Raw genomic sequence first — 26,951 nt, 5'->3', positions numbered from 1 at the left:
ATGGAATATTAGTAACAGGGTGGAACATAAGATTTTTTTGCAATCTTTTGTGTATAAGTCTACATAAATAGTATTTTAAATAGTTGTTTGTGAATTTGTAATTATAAAACTTGTCCTAATATTCTAATACACTGATCGATAATAACAAGACAAAACATAATTTCTACATGTAATTATGTGGCACAACTTACAGGTAAAGGAAAAAAAAGGACCTGAAGAACTCTGACTTCATGATGACGTTTAAAAATGTTTCTTTATTGAGAACATAAAGACAAGCACAGAAATACCCTTTTCAACAAGCTTACCACAAATCAGACATTTCCTTTTTTATTTTTTATTTTTTATTTTTTAATTTATTTATTTATTTTACAAAACACTTAAATCTAACAGTGCCTCAATCTAGAAACACAATTATAAAAGAAACATCCACAGACAAGTACATTGGTGACAAAACTGCCAGAACAACCTTATCTGGTGGAATTTCACTCCCTGGTGAGCAGATTTTTTTGTCTCTGAATATTAAAACCTTCCTGCAGATACAAATCATATCTCTGCCTCATATTATCATACCAGATCACCTTACGCTCAGGCCAGCAGTCTCTGTAAGAAAGCCTAAGTTACATTCATTATTATTAGCATTTCTCCACTATTGTACAAACCTCATGACGAGTAGACTGCACGGTACGGCATCACAACAGTAAGTTCTGCATTTAACAGTCTGACTAATGCACAGAATAAAGTAGTTGACTGAAAACAGTATCAAGGTAGTGTAGTATGTAATGTTTACAATATGTGCTTGTTGTCATGAATTGCCCTATGGCTTGATTCATGCAGAAGTCCTGTTGCTGTAGGATGTTACATTTCTTCTACACAGACTTCTTTACACACTTTATGTCCTAATGTAATATATCCTTACATCCATACATGGAGTTTTTTTTAATGAAAAGCCATAAAAAGCAAGTAGCATATCCTGTGTGTAACTACTATCATCATCGTATTGTAATCAGAGCCCTTTCACAATTAAAGGAGAATTTCGTTCTTTTCAGTTGGTGCACCCTAAAAAATAATTGTTTTTAATTGCTGGTTCACAGTTTGGGAGACTGTGCACGCCACTCCACTGCAGAGTCAAAGGCATATAAACAAACAATGCATCTGACTACATGAGGGACACGATCAAGAGCTTTTTGGCTTCGTAAAGGTTTTTAACTCATCTGCTCCAGTCCAGTCAGTTATAGTAATGCATTTGTGTCAAAATCTGTTGAATAGGAATGTTGTTCATATTTCATGTAATGGCTCAACCATGGCTGAACACCAGGCCTTTTGGTACAATAATCACAGACACTGTATGCCAACTCAGAATAAATAAATAAAGCCCCCCTTTCATCTATAACATCATATCAATATGACAAGTGGAAAGAAAAACACCTAAAACACTTTAATTCTCAGTGTATGATCAAATGTACTCAGGTAGGACTTATTTTTAGTTATTGTTGCAAACCCTCCCCTTTCCACAGGCATTTCATTGCTGCAAAGTAAACACCAGAACAAATGTGCCTGTATGTATTTGTTTTTTGTTTATGTGCCTTGACCTCTGACCTTCATTCTCTGAACTGTGAACTGGCTTATAAGGAGGCAAGTCTCATCTTTTCCAGTAGCCCCATGAAACCGTAGTTTTGGCAGTCAGATCCAATGAATATGAGTCACTCAATGCATAATTAGAATATTTATGCAGCCAAAAGTCACTTTATCACAAGCTGCTGGAGGTCTGCTCTGCAGGTCTCAGCAGTATGTTGTAGTGATTTTCATCTTTTAATACTTTTCCACTTGTTCTGACGGTGTTGACCTTTTCAGGGTTGGTACTATGTGAGACTAAAGATACAGTCCATTGAGTCTTTTCACATTAAAGTAAATAAATATTTTACTATCTTTACCACAAAGTGTATCTTGACTGGTAACATTCTCTTTGAAATTGACAAACATTATATGCATATTATATCATAATTAAAATTAGATTTAAAAAATTATTGGTGTCTTGCCATTGACTGCTGTAGTTTTTTCTGAAGTAGGGTCCCATGGTAACAGCCTCCCAGCCTACTAGGTCATTATTTGAAGTACAATTGGCTTGCCACATACCTTACATGGAATATGTGAAATCATAGTGATATTATGTGAAATGTGATGCTGAGAGCTTAGTTTCATAAGATAAGGTTAGTAACAGGAGCAAACTTTTAACTCCAATAAAAGAGAGATATTAAGATGTAGAATTACCTCTAAATATATTCATCTATCACTGTTTACAGGCCACTACCACTTCCCTCGACGTCGTCCACGATGACCGAGCGCTTACGCAGCACAGAGTTCCCCTTCCTGCCACTCCTGGCCTGCAGGGGCAGCTTGGTCTGGCAGGGGGCCCGGTACTGGGGCAGGCCAGTCTTGGTGGTGTCCAGCTCCTCAGGGTCATCCTGCTGGGCCCTGAGGGCGGCGATCACGTCCTTGTCAGAGGGGCTGAGGGTCAGACAGCCGCAGGGGTGAGCGCCGTCGCCCTCGGCCCCAGCCTCTCCCACTTCAGCGACCTCCTCCGGCTCATCCTCCACCGTCATGAAGGCGTCGCCCCAGAGGCTCTCACAAAGATCACGGCCATGTTGGTACATCTGTGGCAACACAAACAACACAGCAACACAAAATTCAACTTCAAGAATCAGAAGTGAAAGTGCTTTGTTTGGAAGCAGAAGTTATATTACATGTATTCATTCATCTACAGTAATGTATTATTTGTCTGACCTCAACTCTGCTCCTCCTCCTCCTCTCTGCTTTTTCTCCTCTATTCACACCCCTGAAAATGTTACTGACTTGACTTCTTCCCTGAAGTCTTTTTGCTTTATGTCTTCAAATGTTTTCCCTGGATAATCTCTGGACCTGCTGCTGTGGTCCTGGTTCTATCCTGCCTTCATCAGCATTATTCATATATCCATATAGTTGTGATGGTGTTTATTATACAGTTACACAGATGGTAGAAGTTTCTATTATTGGTAGTAATAGCTGCAGTAGTAGTATATCCACTTTTAGTACTTGGGTAGTAGTATTAATAGTTATGGGTATTTGTACTAGTTATTGGTAGTTATACTGGCAACAGCAGTTATAGTTTTTAGTCCAATGACCCAAAAGGTTCAATGGACTACTGGTGCAAGTTGTCATCCGCCAAAGCCCTCCGACACAGTTTAAAAAAATCCTGGAGCAAACCCTGACAGAGATAGGTAAAGTACAGTACATCCTGTTACTTATGGAGAACTCCTGCCACCCCAATCTTACAAACTATTCCCCCCCCCACCCCCTCCGTGCTCTTCGTGTGTACTTCACAATTTCACTCTGCAGGCACGCCTGGGTATTAATCAGAGGCGATTTCTCATAGACTGCAAGGGAAGCTCGGCTTCCCCTAAAACTGATAAAATTAAATGGTTAAATATGTACGGTTATGTTGACAATTCATTGACTACAAATGTGTCAGAACACGTTCATCTCAAAGACAAGTTTGTTAAGAATCAGCTTTATCACAAATCAACGGACTCGATGTTGTTCACTTCTCATACATTCCCGTTGCGCTGTTTTCTCATACGATCTATGGACACTGCATTTGCCCGTAGACGCGAGGTGTCCATGCACTTCAATGGGACTTCATGGAACAGTTTTTTTCATTGCCTCAAAACTGGACGGTAATTGGATAAATGCCACAATGTTGTCCCGCCCCCGGACGCCCGGCGTCTCTGGGGGTGAATGGAGCTGTGGGCGGAGCTTGGTCGGGCTGGACGCCAGGCTTCCACGTGCTGACTAGAGGATCAGTCAAAAGGCTGAATCCCATTTGATTGACAGCTATTTTGAGATGTACTCCTTCACTTGACAGAATTCAGTTCAATACCGTCGCACATTCTGCTGTGAAATCGAGAGAGAAACCACTACGAAATTACTTGTTCATTTCTTGCACTGTAAATAAAACACACTCATTGTACTTCCTTGTTCCAATTTAACATAATTTCAACGTTTTCTTGTTTACTTGGTATGATAAGGTCACTGACCATTTTCTTAAAAAGGAATGGAGGGCCGAATTTATGTTTAAATAACTTGACTTTTTTTATGCAAGCCGACAATGAGCTTCCCCTCTCTGAAAGACGAGCAGCTGCCACTGGTATTAATACTGTATATTAATTGCCGTTTACATTTTAAAGAATGACTAACCAAACTATTTTTATGTCACTATTTATAAAATACAGACTAACATCTTTTCCCAATAGCCAACTCTCCCCGGCATAAAAACTATCACATCTAGAACCTGTGGTTCCCCACAGGTGACATACTAATTCATGAATACGATATTTTGAATATCATATTCCATGTTTTCCTCCAATGACATCCTCCACAATCATATACAGGGCATCTTTAAATGACAAACTGAAGTGAAGTATTTTCCTTGAGAAAGTTTTCAAGACTACCATAGCTACTGTAAATTAATGTTGTTTTTCATCAACTCATTAATTTAATGATAAGCATTGAGGTTCCACAGCAGAGTAAGTAGAGACTGAAGCTGATCTTGTGTGTATCATTGAACTGAACATGCACACCTCTAACAGTATTATGAAGGTATAAACATTCATTTTTGTGACATGAACCAAAATGAATCAAAGGCACCTTGACTTAGACATTTGAGATGTTCTGCTTTTTTTCAGTATTTGGAAAAATTAGCTTTAAGTTTACTGTTCCTCTGAAGAGCTCACTGATGCATATTAAAATAGCAACATAAATTGTCAGGAAATCTGGGGAGCACAAACTGCAATATTTGCAAAAAGTAGGACAAAATCAAGCCAAATTTGGACAGCACTTGTGCATATATACAGTATATATGGTATATTATTTTTGCATCACTGGTTCAGAGACCCCCAAACAAACATTTATTCAGTGCTACAGCTGTTTTTTGACAAACGCACAATATCTCCATTGCTATATTTGCAGCATCTGTAAAGAACAGGCTTTTCTTTCTTGTAAACATAATAATTGATTTTGCGCTCTTAGAGCAGCACCAGCCTTGAAAACAAACACCCAGTGCCAGGTGTTCCTGGGGTCCGCAGACACCTGGCAGCTGCTCTCTCAATTGGCTTTTGTCAGCCTGGTTCCATCGCCCACCTCTCCTCACCTGCAGCAGCCTCGAGAGCAAATTGTAAGGCACGACCTTGAAACTCCCTCGCTGGAGCCTCAATTCTGCACTGTCTTTATGGCAGAGAGACAATTCTGTCAAGCCTCAGAGATGGACGGCCCCAAACTTATCAGAAAGGTCACACTTCCCAGCACCTGTGTTTTGTGCTGCTATCTGACAAGAAATTCATTACAGCGTCGAGTGTGTGTAAAGTTTTACTCTGAAGTAAAACTCCAATTACTGCTGACATTAGTCTTGTGCTTTCTGGAGCATGAAAAATTGTACCCCTCTCTAATAAGACATGTATGCGGATTAAAAGGATACTGCATAACTGGCGGTATGAAAAACAAATCACAATTCAACATTTAAGCTGTTTAAAACCTTGCTGGGCTGCTGTAAATGGCCTAGGCCTGTATACTCTTGGTTTTAGGAGCTAATTAGTGAAGTTTCAGTGACACATATGCTGTGCTTTTGGTGTGTTTAAGTCCCTATTTCATCTCTAGCGACAGACTCAGAACCAGTTGTGAAGAAGATCTGCCAAGTCATCGTCTCTGTCTCGTATAGCTCATTTTGTCCCCTACCTTGTGTTCATACCACTTCCACTGTATCCCTCCATTGTACTATGTTTTTTTCCCCATCTTACTTATAGCTGCTCTCACTGTTTATATATCTCGCTCATTCCTCGTCTCTCTGTTCTCAACCCAACGTCTGCTTCCTTTCATCCTCCTGTCTGTTGGGGGATTAGGACTGTCTCACACAGGGTGCTCACACAAGAAAGAACCTCTAATACATTTACCATGTAAGAAGGACAAAGAGGATGATGGCCATTTTTCTCCAGTATATACACTCTCCATCTGACATGCAGTTCTTATCGCAGTGACCCTGTAATACACTGATGCACACGCTCATGCACACGTCCCTGTCCTTCCCCAGGCAGACAGGGTTGGCTGCCAAAGCTAATTCAGTACAAGCCCAAGTAGCTTTAGACGACATGGTGTGATCGAATAAGTGAGATACGGAAATTTCCCGGGGCTCTATCCTGTCCTCCCAACCCTTATCTTATTCAATTTTGCCCTTTATTGCACGCAGTCTACAACATTACACCTTGGAGAGAGAAAAGAGAAGGCTTAAATCTGCAAATTGGGATGCAGTGAAAAAAGGTTATGATAGATTGTCAAGAACAGAATCAGACAAAGGTTAATTTAGTTATTTTTTTGTTTTTGTTTTTTTTATCCCCTTAAGACCTGAATAATGACTCAAAATACTTAAAATCTGTGGGTTTTATGAACTGAACATTTACATAAAATCATAAATACTCAACACTGCTTTCAGTCCTGAAGGTAAAAACATGCAAACGTATTCAGCTTTGACGGTAAAAACATAATGTCACATCTGGTCTTAGAAGTAAAAACACATAAACAGATCATATTTCAAAGGTATAAACATGCAAATGTAGTTAGTGTAAAACACATAAAAATATAAAAACATACAAATTTCACATTCAATCTTTAAGGTAAAAACACACACAAATGCATAAGGTTTTGATTATTTAAAAAAAAAACTCACACAAATGTGGCATCTGGTATTAAAAGTAAGAGCATGTAAACCTCAAAAAAAAAAAAAAAAAAAAAAAACCGGCAAAAACACATAATGCATTTGGTCCTGCAGTTAAAACACAAATATTTTACCTGGTATTGAAAGCAAAAACATAGCTACATCTGGTCTTTATTGCACAGAAATGAAGCACTATTTTAGACTGAATGAATAATGTTTGAATCTACAAAGTTAAAATAAAAAAGGTAAAACATTTTACTGTACATTTTACTGATATCTGTAAAATAAAATTAACACTCTTTAGAAGCTATTAAATTGCATTAATCTTCACTAATTCCACACATGATCTGTAAAATTACATCATTCCTCCTATGATAACTTGACCCTTCCTCACACCATTAAATCACTCCATCTGACCCACACATGCTGCATCCAGCTGGCCAAGTCCTGCACAGATATGGCCACTCTTTGTAGATGTAACCTCATTCCCACCAAATCAGGAGCGGCAAAAAAAAAAAAAAGTGGCTAATGCTGAGATAAATCAGACCTTGGCTGGCAAATAATGTAACCAGTGAATACAAAGACAGAGTGAGAGAAACAGAGAATGCCAGAGGGATTTTTGCATGCAGTGGATGCGAGGAGTGTCTGTGCACAGATGTATAAGCTTGTTTCTATGCAAATTGACATCGACTGAAGTTAACATTTACAAATGCTTTCTGCGTATACATATATGATGGAGTATTTGTGTTTCATATATTCATGATATTTCTGCCTGAAGCAGAACAAAGCCAAGATACACTCTGAATGTATCGACACTTGCTGAAGAGATGATGGGCAGTAATTATTTGGAAACACAAAATCACTGTGATGTTTTGTCTGGCAAAAAGGATAGAGACTTGATTTCTTTCTCGATTTTTTTTATTTAAGTGGAAAGTGGTAAACAAAGATGAAAATAAAACAGTGAACAGTTCCATACCAGAACTTTTTCTTTTTCTTGTAACTAAATCCCCTTCAAATAAAAATGGCAGCAGTAAAGTCAGTTTTTACCTTCTCTATTTGCATGAAACTCTGTGAAAACCATAGAGCATAATTAATAATAACTGAGTCAAATATGCCCTTTGTATGTTCCTCCACTCATGCTGCATGCATAACACAGAAATGTCCATCCCTATACATTTTGTTTACTTTTTTCACAGAACTTGAACCAAATGGAAAAGGAATGAAGTATGCTGACAGTAGTATATTTCACTGTCATTCATGGTTGTGTTAAAGTGCAGTTCACATTCCTCCACTGCTGTTTAACTATTGCCAGTATATGGTTAGTATTACTTATTATATATTGTTATTATTACTTATTACATGTTATTCTGTAATTGTGTGTGTATGTATGTATGTGTGTGCATACTCTAGTATAAATGTATAATGTCGTTAGCCTCAAAGCATAATTCCCTAACTCATATACAAATGGGCAAAAGTATAGGGACACACTGAATTCAGGTGTTTCTTTTCTAGCAGGGGTCTGGGCTACAAAACAATAATGACAAATATCATAATGTAGTTTTATATCATAATAAATATCATATTGATTGCTAATATTGATGTTTACATCTCAAATCAGCATAAACAGGACATCTTACAGCTGTAGCCATGATGTGTCTTTGGTTCTTCTCACTCCTTTTTGAATATGTATTATATGTCTTATGTTTAAGTGTTTTGTTTATTTATTTTCATCTGTTTGACATTCATGTTCAAAATAAATATATCAATCAATCAATCAATCAATCAATCAATCTAGTTATAAACATCAATATTTCTTTAAAGTTTAAAGGGAGATTTTTCTTCCTTCGTGAGATGTGAAGAAAGTATAGTTAGTTGTGTTAGAAAATTATTATTTACAGCCAGAGCATGAAAGATATCTTCAAAATTTAGAGGTAGAACATTTAAAATCATAGTCATGGATAAAAAAAATCAGTGTTGAGAGAAATTAAGTAAAACTATTGTACTATTTTATATAAGCTATGTTGTTTTATCTAGTGAAAAAAGATGGAACTTAGCCTTGGCTATAATCTTGCATATTGGCACATATTGTGTTTATTAATATGTACTGTCCATTATACTTCTCTTTTTTCTTTTGTTCAGATGAGGTATAGCTTTTTTTAGATGTTACCTGCTTAACAGTTTTGACTGTGACTCCAGTCTTCCTCAGGATGCTTCTGAGGAAGACTGGAGTCAGTCGAAACTGTTAAGCAGGTAACATCTAAAAAAAGCTATACCTCATCTGAACAAAAGAAAAAAGAGAAGTATAATTACATAAACAGAAGACAAAATGAACGTCTTTAGCCTTAATATGTACTGTCCCCTTGAAAAAAACAAAAACAAAAAAAAACTTCAACTTCGATTTAAAGCAAACAAAAATGCAGAGGAGTACTTCAGGACACCAAGCTGTCTTCATCCATGAGCACATTTGTTTCACTTTTTTCCTGCTAATGTCTGAGCTACTGTGAAAATCTACAACTATCAATCACAAAATCTCCAAAACTCACCCAACCCCACCCCACAAACCTAAAGAAAACTGCATGACCTGCATGATAGTGAACATATGTTTATAGTCAGGGAATGGTGGTAAATGAAGTCAGATAAATCACTGTAGAAATTACTGGCCTTGACTTCAGACTAGATTTTAAGAAGAGTCTTAAATCTTACTATTATTCTAAATACAGCTAAATTCATCATGAGTTTTATGAACCAAACATTTTGTGTTTTTGTCAGATTTTTGCCTCAAATTTGCTGACCTGATGGCTATATAAGTCACATTTATGGGACTTTTTTTTTTTTTTTTTTTTTTTACTTTTCACTACTTTATCAGTTTCTTCAGTCTTATATAGTTGTATTAAATGTAGAAAAACCTGGTGTGAGTAGACCTGTCACAACTGTTATATATTGTGGTTTAACTGCAATGATAGATAGATAGATAGATAGATAGATAGATAGATAGATAGATAGATAGATAGATAGATAGATAGATAGATAGATAGATAGATAGATAGATAGATAGATAGATAGATAGATAGATAGATAGATAGATAGATAATCACAATCACAACATTCATTCACCTATTAGATAAAATATACATAAATACTTTTTTAAATCATGTCATTATTTTTAACAGGCACTCTTAATGCCATGTTATATCTCATTCTTTCTCAGTTACATGTCTGTTATGGAGAGTGAGCACCAGAGATTAAATTTGATGCCATGGTCAGAAATTTCAGTAATGGTTTGTTTGTATATATAATATAAGTTACATATAATTCATGTCTTATTTTCCATATTTGTTTTTTTATTCACAAGAGTAAAAAAGAAATGTGATTCATGTCATATATTGCTAAATTTTCTCTAATAAATGCCTCTTATGAGACTATTATTAGATTTATACAACATTGGTGGCTTAAAATTAATGCAGTAGGACAATGACATTGCTAATTGCAAGTATTTGTATTGCCGTTAACTGTTGACTCAACTTTAAGTATTTTGACAATCCTAGATGACAGTTCTCTTGTGGTTCATGACACTACCTCCATCAAAAGAGCACAACGGCTCATTGACTGTTCTGATGATAATGTTGTGAATCTCCTCTGATGGCCTTCACAGTCAACAACATCTCAACCCAGCTGAATGGCTTTGCTAGGTTTTGGACCAACATGACGGACAACACTCTCCACCATCATCATCAAAACACCAAATGAAGGAATATCTTTCAGTCCAATAGTGTTCATCTCTCCAGTTGAGCTCAGACAGTTGTAGAATCAATACCAAGACACACTGAACAACACTTTGTTTCTGTTGGTTAAAAGCTGTCAGACACTGGAAACTGAGATATTTGTTTACCACTGACAAACACAGGATTTAAAAGATTTCAAGGATTTTTGTAACTCATACTGGATCTGTTTCAACATCTCTCTGCCTTGAGGTGGACTGAAGCGCTGTGGGTTCAGTCTGTGAGGTGGCCCACTGTGAAATCATTAAAGCAAACATGAAAGAAAAGAACACACAGCTTTAAGATTGTGACCACGAAACACAGTAGGGGAAGCTGCCTTACTCTGAAGGGTGATTTGTTCAATTTGCTGAACGCAGGGACACATTTCTTTGTATTCATAAAATGCTCTGTTTTTGAGAGCTACATAATTTTATTGGAGTCTGTTTTGTGCTATTAGTAGTGTCCTATATGAAAATGGGCCAATGCGTGCATGTGCACACACACACACGGACACACGATACACAAACACATACACTGAAACATCCAGATATTATTCTGTTTGTGTATTGTCTCTCTCACTTTATATCTGTCATTTCCGGTAATCATCTCATACCCACCAGGGAGCTGTAATAAGGAAAGTGTTTGGGAAAGAGAGAAAATCGATAGATAGATAGATAGATAGATAGATAGATAGATAGATAGATAGATAGATAGATAGATAGATAGATAGATAGATAGATAGATAGATAGATAGATAGATAGATAGATAGATAGATAGATAGATAGATAGATAGATAGATAGATAGATAGATGAGTGTGTTTGTTTGCTCTTGGCCCCAGCTGCTCACCAGCCCCTCGGTCACTCAGTCTCTTTTTAAATCACCCAGCTGGCCTCTGTCCACTGAAGCGGGACTGAACCTTTTCATGCTTCAGCCCACAGCCACAGTGTCGCCCTGCGCCATTAACCCTTTGCTCACTGCATTCTCTCTCTATCTCAAGGCTGATGCCATTGTATTAGACCTTCTACCTGTCACATCCTGCTCAAACAACTCGCTCTGAAGTAGTTATCTGAGGGATGCTTCCTATATGATCAACAATAAACAATTCAATACAGACAAGCAGCACAGGGTCAGAAGGAAGTCACAGATGCTATTGGGTCACAGCTTACCTGCTGATACTGAATGCAGGTCCCAGTGCAGTTCTGTCCCCTGGGGTCTCTGGCCCAGTTACGAGCACATGTCAAGTCCATCCTGCAGGCATCAAACCTGGAAGAATAAATGCAAATATGACAGATAAAATATTCAAACTTGCAAAACATTGTGTTTTAATCCAGCATTTTTAATATTATATTCTAAAATTCAGCAACAAACACTGCAAGGCATGTCTGAGAGAGATGAAGCTGCCCTGGCTGGATGCATACATACTTTACTAGAGAGATCCTGCCTGTGTTATTATCATTAGACATTGTGCTGTGGTATCTGGAGCTCAGTGTGCTTCTATTGCTGTTGTACTGGCTGGCAATTTTTCTTGACAGCCTTATGGGTGAAGAGGGACAAATACAGACTTTGATTAAGGTTTGCTTGGTAATGTTTCTGGCAGCCTCACCAATCACGGCAGAAGCTGTGGCAGAGCGGCACAGCCTGGATGTATGAGCGGCGGTGGGGATGGGGCCAGCGTGCGGCATCGGGGGAGCAGCGGTAAAAACAGGATACGCGCTTCAGGAAACCTTCACACCTGAGGAGACAGAAGGGAGCATTTGGACATCACATGAGTTACAGTGTCATAGCTGTACTCTACAGACTCATATCAAATGTTCAAGCATTATATTTGATTTGAATCACATAGTCAGACACATTGTACACTGGGGGAAAAAGTACAGTCAATTGAAGCTGTGGTGATTTAACTTTGGCCAAATGGGGGTGACAATAAACTGTAAGAACAACTACAGTAACAAATTGTTTGTTGTTTCAGATTAGCTTTTTCTTCTAATCATTTTGTTTCAACTCTTCTGCACTATCAAACAACTTTTACTTATAAATGGAAGCTAATTTCATGTTTTGTGGTAACATCAGTACATCAGTGACATGTGGTGAGGATCATGGCTAGTGAGGCACATGAACCCAAGAATATCTTGTTCACCGTTTGATTCGCAACAGTTAACAGTTTGTGTTTCATATCTCATATCAGCATTCTTTATACATAGATACGTGACTCATATCTTTTTTTTTTTTAGGTCAAACTATAATGTTGGATATGTACTCTTCCATTTTGAGATTAAGGCGGGGCGAGAAGGAAAAATAAACGAATTGCTGCACTTGACTTGGCAGTAGCAAGAAGAACCTGTGGGCTCACGAGCGCCCTCTGCCATAAGGCTGGAGTACAAACTGCCTCATAAGTGCCTTTTTTGGTGCGGTTTTATTTTTGATCTGCTAGACTGAACAAGTTACACACGTACATTTTATACACTATCCAGATTACGAAAAGTCAGGGCATATAATCAAAGCGTTTTAAACCATTTTATTGGCAATATACAGAGAAACACCTACACTCTCTGATTGCATGGGATGCTAGCACAGTTTGTAAGAGAATACGGGATCCAAGGTGAGGCTCAGCTCACTGCTGCCATCTCTTCCCTGTATTTGAATGGGAAATGTGGAAATTCCGTAAGTTTGAATTGAAAAATAATGAAAATGATTGGAATCACACGGAAAATAAGTATCTAATACAGTTCAACAGACAAATATCAATTTTTTATTTTTATTTACATTAGCATTATCTAAATTACATTTTCTGGTGTATTTTAACCGGTGTTAACTAAATGCTACATTTACTTTATCATTGTGCTGTTTGGTGTTAGCTTACAACAGTGCATTTCAGCTGCTGATATTACTGTTTTTCAGCCTTATCAAATAATGAGCTGAGAGACACTGTTGAACTTAGTAAGGCTGGGGAATTTCAGTGTGTTGAGTGTGAGACTTACGCTTGGCTCAGGGGCCCACACTTGTCCCAGGGCTCATTCTTGTTGATAACTGAGGGAATATGGGAGATATCCTGGATGTGTTCCTCTGTGCAGCAGCTATCTGTCAGCATCCACGACAGGAAAACAATTCAATCAGCAGTCTGGGGTTCATTTTTAACATCTCTCATCAGGACGCCATTAAACAGAATGTTTTGTACTGGATAAATAAACACTCACTGTCTGCGTACAGCCCACACTCCCTCAGGTGTGGCTCGGGGCTGGGCACGTCCTTGTGCTTGCCGTCTTGAAGACACACCCCCTCGGAGTGGGCTACACCAATCAGCGCCGCCACCAAATATAAGCCGACCAATAGAAGAAAGCGAGAGGTGACGCCCATCTTTACAACCGGACTGGTCTGGAGAGTTCAGGACATTGGACAGCGTCAGACAAGCACAACATGTGAACAGGTAACTGCAAAAATAACACAACCGCCTACACACAAAACTCGAATCACTTGTGTTAAGATCACGGTCAAACTCAATAAGCCTGACATAAAATGTTATTTAACATATGGAACATATTGTATTATATTGTTGTGTTATATGTAGGACTCAAACAAGACTCAACATGACAACAAAGCTGAAAGAATCAAGGAGTTTAAGGATCTTTGAATTTAAGCATTAAAAAAATAATAGTAACCTACTGTTAAAGACTGAAAATTGGTTTCGTTTTATTGGATTTGATCTAGTTCTTTCTGCAGTGTCGAATGAAACTTCTTGACACGTCTTTTTTTTTTTTTTTTTTTTTTTTTTTTTTTTTTTTTTTTTTTTTTTACGTCAGTTCTTAGGCTTAGACAGGGGTGATCAGTGTCTGAATGTCCATGTGTGGATGTGAGACAGGAGTAGTTCAGGTACTGTACATATGTAAACCAGAGAATCACAGAACTTCTATGCAGAATCATGATTATCAAGTTTTTTGGACTGGTTTTACCATGTAAATATGGGAAACTAAAGCTAATGCTTATTGAGTTCTGTTGTCTGTGTGACTTATGATTTATTGTATCCAAGAGATCTGACTATCATATCCAATACGATGGTCAGATATAACACCATTAGAAGATATGATTAGATCATTAAAATTATGGCCAAGAGGTGAATATACATTAAAACATCTCCACAAAACAAACAGTTTAACAGCTTGTTGATACAAAGCCTGTTAAATCATCGTGATGCATCCTAAAGCTGTAATCAGCGTTGTTAGATTGTGAGCTTCAATCATAGTCAAGTAAGTGCGTGAGGGCGCTGAGATCCGTGTGCACTCTGCGTGTGGTGACCCAGTAGACAGGGTGAGCCTAATTAGGTGAGACTGAGGCACCATGCTGAGATGGATGACATGCGTAGTTGTTTAATCTGCGCCTGGCCGATGCGTAGCCTACATAATGCGAATTAAATAAATCTGTCCCCTGACACTGTCGCACAAAGATGTAGCCGATAGAACTTTGGCACTGTGTACAGTATACATTCTTACTGTTTGGTTCCCATCAAAGCAGTGGTTCAATAGTCTGATACACTCCAAGGACACAGTGAAGTAGACTATTAAACCTGAAAACTAACCTTGATGGAAAAAAAAATATTGTGTTTGATACTTCATGCCTGCATAAAAATTAAAAACGAACCGCAGAATCAACCAGTACACACTGGAAAATAAATGAAAAGATGAAGTTTAAAGAAAAAAAAAAAGTCACATGAAAATCCAAATGTGGCCCTAGTTACTGAGTTTACACGGACCTCAATGCACTTAATATGTTCCCTTTTTAATCTGACACGATCTTCTTTATGCAATGATTTTGCAGTTTTGCTGTTATAATATTAGATTTAGTTTAATATTACAACGACCTGTCGAATCTGGTTTTGCTTGATCTCGCTGATACAATTGATTACAGATTATCGTCTGTTTCGTATTGTTGTTTATTTGCTTATTGTTTAGTTTTGTTTTGTTTTTTACCTGTCGGTGGGGTATAAAGATGCTCCGTCCGGATTAGTTTCCTATTGTTTTTTTTTTTTTTTTTTTTTTTTTTTTTTTTTTTTTAAATTTACCAAAGAGTGGTGTTTTTCTTCGCTGGTGCTGAGTGTTTCCTCTCAGTGTCTGTGTTGTGCTGCTGTGGCTCCAGCGCGGTGCTCTGTGATCCGGTCTCCTCTTCCTCCTCTTCCTCTGTTCTCTCTGTGGTCTCTGTGCGCTGTGATCTCCGCTGCCCGGGGCCGCTGCTCGCCACTTTGTCACCGGTTTAAATGAAGGGCATTTCAGTCCTTTCCAGCAGGCAGCTCACCCCCTCCCCCTGCCCCATGCTGGGAAGCCCTGTCTCTCTCTGCCTCTCTCTCTCTCTGTCTGTCTCTCTCTTTCTCGCTCTCTGTCTTCCCCCTCCCTCCCCTGTGCACGCACGCACACATACGCAAAGAAAAGGACGGGCTCCCTCCTTGTTAATCTCCAAATAAGATGTTTACCAAATCCCTCCTTGTTGACAGCCTTACTTCAATCTCAGTTTGTCCAAGTAGCTGTGGTAAACGCAAACACTAAAATCTAAAATTAAATTCCCCGCAATTGATTTAAAAGCACATGCCACCCTACGAGGGATGTGTTGTCCTTGATTTTGAGAGGATCATTCACAGGTGGTGCTGAGTCACACCGCCCCCCACCCACACACACACACCACACACACACACACACACACACACACACACACACACCCACCCACAACACACACACACACACACACACACACACACACACACACACACTGTCCTCCCCTTTTCACCACACTCACACTGAGGTCAGGGCTTTTTCCAGATGACAGGGTTAGAAGAGGGTATAGCTGAGATTTAATACTGCATGATATGCTGAGGACAGGGAACACAAATCTCTGTGGATCAAAACACCACGAAGTCAACAGGAAGCTGCAAAGCTCGCAACCCCCGTTATATCATTATAAAGAGAGCATTATTTAAAACTGGTGACTTTCTGTCACTATGCAGAAACCAGAGTTATAGTTTTTACTGTTTAATGAGTTTTCTCCCCCCCCCCCCCCCACATTCTTTTTTTTTTATTAACTTCAGTGAATTTTCAGTTTTGCAAGTACTTACATATTTTCTGTTTCTGTTTGAGAAATTAACCATTATTTATAATTTTAGTGTTATTGATTGAGCTATTATGAAGAAACTCTTTATTTCCAGAGGCTGAATTAGCTTGGATAAAGGTTTATTAAAGTTCTATACATTATTTGAACAAAATAAAGTAGGTCTGGGCAAGACATTTAACATATTCAATTAGTCAAGTTTAAGGACTAAAATCTTGAAAGATGCCTGAATAAAAAATAAAAAAAATAAAAATAAAAAAAAATCATAAAATTAAATATTGTTCAAAATTAAATCAGATGCAACTTGTTTTTCAGTCATATTCATGAATATTTGAATATATTTCTCCAGTCATGGGCTGTTAGTGGTAGTGTTTCTTTCTTTCTTTCTTTCTTTCTTTCTTTTTTTTTTTTTTTAAATTTCACATCAAGGAGGCTTTTGCTTTTGTTTCTGTTCATATTGTATAGATATTATAATTCATTTTACTAAAGAAAACTATTTTGAAATTACACTTTAGTGCACAAAAATCAGTTAAAACCATGAATAATCCACAGGACTGAGAAAATAGAGATTATTTTTTTTGACCATTGAAAGATTAACACTCCATGGAAAATAAAAACAGTTGCATTTACCCGTAACTCTAGTTAATTTAAGTTTCTTGCATTGTTTATGTATTATGGTTGTTTTACCACAATGAAAACTCACATTTCATTTTTCCTTCATTGCTGTTTGAGTTATTTTCAGCTCAGTTTTCATTATCTATAATAACCCAGGTAGGTGTATTTGTATGTACACATTTGGGTCAACGGTATGCAGACACACCAAAAAACATTTAATCCCAAAGAGTGACCAGAGAGTTTCCTAGTATTTGAAACATTCATGTTTGTTCAATGACAGCCCCAGAGCACCTGATTTGGATAGGGATGTTTGGAACAGGCAGTGTGTTTTTTTCCACCCTGTGTGTATTATTGCTCCTGGCTTTTAATCTCACCTCCCCTTGGACCTGGTGTGCCAGCCTAATCCCTGACCGGGTGCATCTCTCTCCCTCTCCCTCTCCCTCTCCCCCTCCCTCTCCCTCTCCCTCTCCCTCTCCCTCTCCCTCTCCCTCTTCCCTCTCCCTTCCCTCTCCCTCTCCCTCTCCCTCTCCCTCTCCCTCTCCCTCTCCCTCTCCTCTTCCAAGGCTTTTGGCCATAGCAGAGCAGATGGAGAGTGTCTTGTGGCCTAGATACGTCCGCCTAAAACCAAGACTGTGAAATCGGTGACATCCCTTCGACATGATTGGTTTTGGCAACAAAAACCGTGCATGGACGATCAGAGAGCAGACAGATTGGCCATCAAATAAACACACAGATTGAGTGCAGATGAAACCGTCCTGGTGGAGAAGTGCTCACTCAGACACATAGTGTATTTGAGCTGGGTAAAAAAAGAAAAGGAAAAAGGAAATGAGGGCTCAGCTACAGGCTCTGTTGGCCACCAGAACATTTCATAATCGTGGAGGGTCATCACCGCTGAGCACTTTATTTCTGGGGGTGAGAGCAGAGGAGTGGGAGGCAGACAAACCAGCCTCCATCTGGTAATTAGAGGAGAAATAACGATATCCTTTGTACAAGAGCTATTCAGGGAACAGAGGGAGAGGGGACAAAACAGGCCATCAGTGCTCTCTGTGTACCCTTGTTGTCGTTCTCATTTAACAGGGTTGGGTCAGTGCCAGTGCTTCAGCCTTACAGGCCGGCCTTCAGCTGGCAAACAGTGCTGCACATCCTCGTCTGTCCACTCACTCAACAGACAGACATTCATTTCCGCCATTTAGAGTTTCCTTTGATTTGTTCCACTGACCTATTTCACGGCAGGCCCTTTAACCCAAGATGCATCTACTGGATGTCTGAAAATAAAGGTGAGAAGAGGAGAATTTGTCTGGAGAGAGTTAGAGCTGAAATGATGAGCAGGAGGTTGAACATTTTCTCTATGGGAGAGTCAGCTGAGGAACATAAAAAAGGACATTTAGTCCAATATGCTCTTTAAGTACACATTGGATGGATTTTATTGAAATATTGTAATTCTCTGCTTCAATATACTAATATTCCTGGGACCCCTTTGAGAATTAAGTGGCTTGAAAAATGACTGAATTATACTAATCCTCAATTACATCTCAGAGGCAAATGTGGTACATTTTATGGATCTAATAACATAATTTTATAGAACTGATACCGATACTGATTATTACTTATCATCATGACCAATATTAGGAACATTTGAAGTCAAAAATCGAAACTTGGCTTAACATCAACTTGATATCAACTTTCAGAATAAGAACAACCCAAACATTTCAGAAAATGATAATAATGGATTAGATTTCTATAGCACTTTTCAAGGCATCCAAAGCACTTTACATTATTGATTCATTATTTATTCGCCCTCACATTCACACTCTGGTGGTGGTAAACTACATTTGTAGCCACAGCTGCCCTGGGGCAGGTTGACGGAAGTGTGGCTGGTGGGTCAAGTGTCTTGCCCAGGACACAACGGCACATGACTGGGATAGAACGGGATTTGAGCCACCAACCCTTTGGTTACTGGACAACCCACTCTACTTTCTGAGTAATGGTCTCCCCTTGCACATCAAAATCATCAATATACTGTCAAATCAAATAAAGAAAAATACAAATGTTAACAATATGTATTTTCAGTTTTCACACTGAACTGAAGAGATAATAAAAACAAGAGCCATCAAATAAAAATCAGATATACACACCATCTTTGCCTCATAATCATTCATGCGGTTCTCTCAGCTAATTGCACCCTACAATCAGTGACAATGTTCGTATATTGACCTATAGTAATTATAATTAGCAACCTTGACCTTTGACCTTGGGCCACCTAAATGTATTCAGTTCATCTTTGAGTGCTAGCACATATTTGTGCCAGATTTGAAGAAATTTTGTCTACCAGTTATCCACAGTATGTAACATTTCCAGATGAAAAACCTAAAGATGGTTGGGCCTGTGTTATACATATTTTCTTAACTTTTGTACATACACTGTATCAAACATTTTAGTGAAGTTCAAATATAGACAAATCTATAATTTATTCACTGTTATTGCCTGTTTTGTTTGGCCACCCGTCGATGGTGTTATATCTCCTATATTAAGATGATATTTGAATAGAACTGCTACCTGAAAATACACAGAATAAACAAGTTCACTCATGCTCTTAACATATTCAGGGTTTTTATTGTGAAAGGGTACAACATAATTCATGGATCTGCCATTATTCTGATTCAGAGATGCCTGCTGTCAGAAAATGTACACTGCACTTCATGTAATGAAAACTATCTAAATTTTTTGTGATAATTTAACATAAAATAAATAAATCTAACAGTAGATGAAAATACATAAGCCCAATCCACCATTTTATGTTTGCATATGATCTTGCATTTCATCTGCTCTGCTTAATCCACAAAGAAGAAGACCGGCTTGTTGCATTGTTTATGAGCAAAATGTTGTACAGCTTGTTCTGTCTCAAATTTGTGGAATTTGCCACTGTTTGGGAAGTTTTAATCATGCTGCAACAAAAAATAAATAAAAGAAACAAAATTATGTCTTTAACTTCACTTTGGAACACAAATCCGGCTTTAAACCTGGAGAAAATAACCATTTGACATTTATTGTCATGATAATAATAGAGCATTTTTTATCTTGGTAAGAGTTTTCTCACCCAGCCAAACATGTAATACAGAGGTTATCTGAGATCATCAAATATATGTGAACGTGCAGGAAAACCCTCCAATTCACTCACTGCTGTTTGGTCATTTGGAAAATAACATCTTATCTCAGCCTGCCCTGCTTTGAGTTATAATTTGTAACATTTAAGGGTAAAGAAAGCAACTACTTTAGAAGCTACTGTCAAAGAAAGGGCAAATTCAGTGACCTTTCCATTGGCATAAATGTCACTGGTCAAATATTTTGGAGTTACTAATTGAGGTTTTTGCTAAGAGGAAATATTCCAAATGTCACTTGGAGTCGGAGGGATTCATGTGGATAAATATAACAAAATGAGAGAAACACCTTCATGTTAAGATGTTTTTTAAATTTAAAAAAATCATTCATTACATTAAAGCCAAAGTTACTTGCTGTATGTCTACATAGACTGGACTTGTCTTCATCTTTAAACCCATATTTTGCTGCGTGTAAAAACCTGTCACCGTGACCTTTTTCTCTAAGCGCTTTTGCTCAGTCATTGCAGGTGTTATCTGACAATAAATCAATTCAAATCAGAATGCACCCGGGCATATTTCACATCACTTTTTCTGTCCTGCATTGGATTTATTTGGGAGACATTTTCTTTCTGAGTTGATAAAAAATGTAGTTAGTATACATAACACGAGTGTGAAATCAGTATGTACAGTGTGACAATAAAATATCTCCTATCTGCCATTACACAGATTTTAATTAAAAGGCAATTTCATGACAAAGACAAAATATTGAAAAAAAAAAAAAAAAATCAAACCAAGCAATTTAATATATTGAAGAGGATGTGATTTTCAAAGTCTCTTTCCATATTTGGCATATTCAGTCTAATCACCAGTGAGGATGTGGTTTGTCCAAAACACAGTGAAGTGGTCCTCGTTCTCCTCCCTGTGGTCACATGGCGGTACTGCAGGCAAAGTGCTCATGTCCATTTACCGCTGTCTCAAGCCAAATCAACCTGTCTGCTTGAGAAAATGTTTTTTTGCGATCGCTTCTTTTGCAGTAAAGTCTTTATTTTCATTTCAGTCCTTTTTCCGTTGATAACCTCTGCAGAGATGAGTTGAGATGAGTCCAGATTTTCAGTGAGACCATTGTTGTTGCTAGTTGCCATTTGGTCTTTGTCTTCGTTCCTGGATGTTTTTCCCCAAGTTCATGGTTAGGGTAGTGACGGCGTAGGTGGATAGGATCATGATGGTGCTCCCCACAAAGTGCGACGAGGCTCCACGCTTCGTCACAAACCTCCAGCCACGCCTTTGCATCTGAGCCTCAGCTGCTCTCACCGTCTGGGCAATGGGCTCCATATCTTCAATTTCAGCAACCTCAGACAGCACCTTTATCTCCCAAAAGCAAAATCTCAGTGGTCCTGCCTGTATCTCAGAGTGGATTGTGTCCTTCTTCTTCTTTGATTGTCAGAACACCTGGTTGCCTCTTCTAAACATGCTCTTTATGTACCTGGCCTTCTGTGCGTCTGTCCAATCCTTGACTCAGCTGGATGCCAAAATACGTCAACAACACCTGCGGGAGACTAACAGAAAGAACAAGGTCCCCTGCCAACCCTGTAGAGCAGTGCTCAGAACAGAAAGAACAAATGTCAGTCAGATGGACAGTCTTTCCATTTCAGCACCAAGGTCAGCACCTAAACAGCAACAGTTACATTTACAGTAGAATGCTGATGTCAGGCATGATGAATTACTAAGGCGGCGAACAGGGAATGATTTACATTCTAATCAAATCTTTTCTTCAAAAGCAACATTTTCCTGCCTTCCTGGGGTATTATGGCTGCTTAGGTTTTGTGCAATTTTCACCAGTTCTCTTATGTTTGTGAAAACCATGGGTGCCTGATAGATGGGCAAGAAAACTGATTTTTTTCTGGGAAAAAAAAATCTATTATTTTGGACTGTTTTTGCTATATATGTCAACAAGAATTTCAAAATGCTTGAGAAGATGAAAATACACACCAGCAAAAAAAATTTAACTGTTAAAGGAATCCACTGGTAAGCAACAATTATTTTGGTTTAGGTGCTGCCTAAAATGGCACAGGTGGAGCACCTAAGACTTATAATAGTAGGCAGTGTTAAAAAACCAAAACACTTGAGATAATATTTTCAGTGCATGTTCACTCACAGGCAACCCAAAATCAAGAGATGTTTCACAGATTTAATTAGGAAATTGGGAAAAAAGAAAAAACCCAGAGAGAAAAATTTGCCACAGGAGCTGGAACTTAAATAAATCTGTTGGAATTGGTTTTGCATTTCCAGCGTATGTAGCTAAAAAGCAAGAAGAATGACACTGACATGACATTGCCAAGGTTGAAACTTCCCTCAATTTTATTTTTAACCAAAGAAAACTGAAGAAAACATGACTTTTCAGCAAAATATACCAACTGAATTGAACATAAAAATAGATGTTTACAATCACTGTCATTCATCAAACTACATGGATTTTACTGGTGAATCAGTTTTGCAGAAGATCAAGGTGTTTCCATATTCACTACAGAGCCTCTGAACTTCCACATGGATCATATGTGATGACAAGGAAATCTGAGCATTTTAACTGAATTATTTACATGTATTGAAAGGATTAGTGGTAGAAGTTATTAAGTAGAATGCCCTTTTTTATCATTATACTGAATGTACAATGAAATTGGAGAGCTTCTTCTTTTTCAGTGCAAACAGGTAATTATATATAAAATTTAAGGAGCAAAATATGTACAAAATAAAGTCCTACAAGACAATGCAGTTAGCTCTATATACAAATATGAAAATAAAAGGAAAAAAAATTGAGAACAGAAAAAATGTAAAAGTGTATTGCACAGGATGGTTGAAATATGTACAGAATAATTATAGTACACAGGGTGATTAATACTCAGAGATGAATGTATACTACATGTGAGAATGATTGTATTACAGGGGATGAATGGATGTTGAGGTAGTATGTATGAGGTAGCACCAGCAGCAGCAGTGACGGTGATAGATCCATGGCACATTGTTCATTATAATGATGACTGTGGTCGTTACTTGTGAGAGTTCAGGGTGGTGATGGCTCTCGGATAAATATGATTAATTAAAGTTAACATTTTAGATCAGTAGATGTTTTTGGTTGCAAGTGGCTGTTTAGGTCTGACAGGGTTAAAAGACCAGATAACATATCTATATACCCATGATAAAAGCAGTGGCCCACTGTGAAGTACAACAAAGGCCCAACCATAACTGCTTACTGCTTTAATTGTTATGTGCAATGCATATGTTGTTGTCCTCTTCTATCATATCCACATTATTGCTTTCTGGTGAGGGCCTGGTGTTTGTCTTATGTGCATTATTTCCCCAGCTCATATAAGAAAGAAATCACTATATCGCTACTAGAGAAGTAAAGATCACCACAGGACAAAGGTCCAGAACATTCTGACATTAAGGAGGGAATAAATAGATAAAGCACATATGACGGCTGATTCTTAGCGCCTAAGCTGTGTGGGTGCACCTTCCAGAAGATTTATTACTTAACCAGGCACCCAGACAGATTCATGTTTGTATTACAAGCTTCAGCTGGGCGGCTCATCGGCAGCAGACAGATGGCAAAAGAATGTCCTGACATACAGCTGTGTCTTCCCCATAAGTCTGCATCTGAAACGACACCTCGGTGGCAGCCGATCAATAGGCAACACAAACCACGCTGTCTCTGCTGCTGTCAGTTCCTTCACACTGGTTCCTTCAGTCATTTATTTATGAAACCTGGACTCAGAGACAAATACTTGTAACTAAGTTGAGTTTTCTGGTACCTGTATGTTGCTTCAGTATTTATTTTTATTCATCCTTTTACTCTCTACATTTCAACACAAATGTCTGAATCTGTTATCTGTTACTTTAGCACTTAGTGGAATTATCAGTTATTTTCATTTTGTATCATTGCAGACCTCAATGGATAGGACAACAACACAAAAGATGTGTGCATAACACACACAAGAAAAGACATGAATATAACAAAAAATGATGGAATAGATGAAATAAGACAATAATATCATAAAAAATCAAATGAGATGAAAAGGACTGAATGAGACAAAAACAACATAAAAAAGATATAAAAGACGCAATAAAAACACCTGTGAAGTAGAGCTTATTGATTTTGTGTTTTAGTGTTGTCTGAGGTCTTGTTCAACAAGATTAAAGTGGCGTAAGAGACAAAAACAACACAAAAAAGGCACAGTTAGACAAACTGAGACACTATGATAAAAACAAGATGTAACAAGACAAGTATGTTGTAAGAGATGAAACAAGGAAAACAGCATAAAGGATAAAATGACAACCCAGACATAAAACATAATGCAAGATGTGGTAACAAAAATGGCATATAAGATATAATGAGATAAAAACACTGTAATAAATGGCATGAGACAATAACAACAATAAAGACATAATCGACAAAAAGAGACACAGCCAAAAACAAAAAGACACAGAAAAAGTGTAAAAGGCAATACCAAAACAAAAATCACTTTTCCACCTTTAATGCAATAAAAAAACAAAACAAACAAACAAAAAAACCCAATAAAACTTCAAACTTCGACTTTTACCTGAACATATTCTGTATCTACAGGAATTATAACTGATTCATGAACTGCTGTTTTGAAGAAGAAGAAGAAGAAGAAGAAGAAGAAGAAGAAGAAGAAGAAGAAGAAGAAGAACTACAAAATGTTACTGTACTAACTCAACATTATCAAGCACTGTGAAACAAAGACATCTTACAGTCTTGCAACCTACAGTCAAGCTGTTTGTCAGAAAAAATGCATTTTAATAAATAAACCAAAACTCCAAAAGTCCAACTCTGCAGGCGAGCGAGCTGTCTTACAGACCTCAAAGCTTTGCCTTCCCCGAAGATTTAACAACTAATAACAAAGAAACTTTACTCTAATAACAAAGAAATAATTTAAAGATGAACCACATAACTCATTAAAGTGTCTATTTAAAATAGATGAAACTGGGATGAGACATGGAAAATAAATTATTAACCTTGTATGCACAGAAAAAGTAATGTAAATAGAAGACACTCATATAATTCCTGTTTTACTCTTAAATGTTTTGCCTGTGCACTTTGCACTTTGTTTTTTGTATATTCATTATCTTATCTTATCTTATCTTATCTTATCTTATCTTATCTTATCTTATCTTATCTTATCTTATCTTATCTTATCTTCATATTGGAGATGAAGTCATTACCCCTTGGCCAGGACTTATCTGTACTTTCACTGGAATAAACAAAATGTGTTCTGTTGTCACCTTTGTCTGTACCAAGTGTTTGTTGTTGGTAGTATTTTAATACTCAAACTTCAGCGTTTTTTTGACCACACTTAAGAGGCTGGTCACCGTTGCATCAGTTTGTGCTCTTAGCCGCAGCTGTGTGCCACTTTTTCAATGCTGTTTACTCTTGCAAGACTCTGCGTCATCATAATAGGCTTAGCTGTGTGTGTAGGTAGGTCTTTTTTTATCTGTCTGAGGGACTTAAACCACTGTTTGGATCTTGCCAATGCTGCTTTGAAGCACAACTCTATTCCCGTTCCAGTCAAACACTAAAACACACAAATGTGAAAGAAAAGCCTTGACTTTAATCAACCCGTCGACTTGCTCACTAAAAGCACTTCGCTTTGATAACATCGGCCTTTGTTCCTCCCCATCTCTTTGCTGACTCTTCTGGTCTCCCTCTTGCATTAGCTAAGTAATGATGAATAATACAACAAAGTTCCTGTCATTTCTTCTGTCTCCTGTCTTTTGTGCCTGGTTTATCTTTCTCTTCCTGTGCAGATCAGCTGATACTGAAAGCAGACAGTGAAAGTGCCTGGTGTTGATGTTGTTTACCTCACCCTAAACTGCGAAGACACACTTCAAAATGGGAGACTGTTAAACTTATAGTCATTTGCAACAGACTAAGACATAATTCAAATAAGATTCAAGTGTATTTTTGTACAGATATTTGCATAGAGCTTGCGTTTTTCATTGATTTCTTCATTTGGGTGTTTTGGACTGAGTGAATGAACCAATCCTCTTACGGTGTCCCTCAGGAGCAGCAGTGTGTGATGCGGTACTGTGGAGGGTTTAGTGGCATCCTACTGGGCAGAGGCCTTCGGGCTGCCAGCAGGACAGACGCCTCCTGAATCAGGCTCAGAGACACGTTGGCCATGAGGATTACTCACTCTGCCCACCGCCACCGTCTAGCCTTTTAATTGGTGATGTCAGTCCCAGTGTAAATTAAGGCACAAAGACAGGAAGGAAGGATGGAAATAGTGATGTGGAAAAGAGAAAACAAGATTATCCACCTGCTGCTCCTCACTTGTATTAAGAAAACAAAATGCAGTCAGAAGAAAAATGTTCTCTTTCCTTCTCATCTCCTTCATTTAGATCATCCTTTCCTAAAACCTCTTTCATGGGAGATTTTGTCAGGGTTGCCAAATAAATTAGCATTTCATACATTTTTAAAACCTTTCAGAAGTAGAAGAGGATAGAAATTGAGAGCCAACTCCTCCATCTGAATCCACATAGTATTAAATGTAGTATTTCGTGTGTATATTTTCAATTACAAATAGATAAACAGGAGTTAGCAAATGTATATATTTTAAAATAGATGGATTACCAGTTCAAG

At 37.9% G+C, this 26,951-nt stretch overlaps 1 protein-coding gene across 6 annotated transcripts; it reads right to left on the bottom strand.

Moving 5' to 3' along the window:
- Positions 1-234: 234 nt before the first annotated feature.
- On the bottom strand, positions 235-15,772 carry rtbdn (retbindin). 6 transcript variants are annotated; one of them, XM_030140281.1, is made up of 7 exons: positions 15,544-15,769; positions 15,458-15,512; positions 13,691-13,868; positions 13,475-13,574; positions 12,100-12,228; positions 11,663-11,759; positions 235-2,651 (listed from the first exon to the last, which is right to left on the bottom strand). In XM_030140281.1, exons 3-7 carry the CDS (start codon positions 13,848-13,850, stop codon positions 2,295-2,297), a joined length of 843 nt encoding a protein of 280 aa, XP_029996141.1. In that variant the 5' UTR covers positions 13,851-13,868; positions 15,458-15,512; positions 15,544-15,769; the 3' UTR covers positions 235-2,294. The 6 variants fall into 6 exon arrangements, with proteins under 6 accessions (XP_029996141.1, XP_029996142.1, XP_029996145.1 ...); XM_030140282.1 differs by having other exon boundaries at positions 15,458-15,509; XM_030140285.1 differs by lacking the exon at positions 15,458-15,512 and having other exon boundaries at positions 12,100-12,234; positions 13,481-13,574; positions 15,550-15,772.
- Between the last annotated feature and the right edge of the window lie 11,179 nt (positions 15,773-26,951).

The sequence above is a fragment of the Sphaeramia orbicularis genome, chromosome 8 (genome assembly GCF_902148855.1).
Source record: "Sphaeramia orbicularis chromosome 8, fSphaOr1.1, whole genome shotgun sequence".
Lineage (NCBI taxonomy): Eukaryota > Metazoa > Chordata > Actinopteri > Kurtiformes > Apogonidae > Sphaeramia > Sphaeramia orbicularis.
This window is presented reverse-complemented; position numbering and strand designations above follow the sequence as displayed.

Excerpts from the sequence above, each read along its gene's own strand:
- rtbdn (XM_030140285.1), bottom strand. The coding sequence starts at position 13,850 with ATGGGCGTCACCTCTCGCTTTCTTCTATTGGTCGGCTTATATTTGGTG. Across the intron at positions 12,235-13,480 it reads GACAAGTGTGGGCCCCTGAG|CCTCAGGTGTGAAGGTTTCC; the intron begins CCAAGCGTAAGT and ends TCCCTTCTGTCT. Across the intron at positions 2,652-11,662 it reads CCTGCATTCAGTATCAGCAG|ATGTACCAACATGGCCGTGA; the intron begins GTAAGCTGTGAC and ends GTGTTGCCACAG.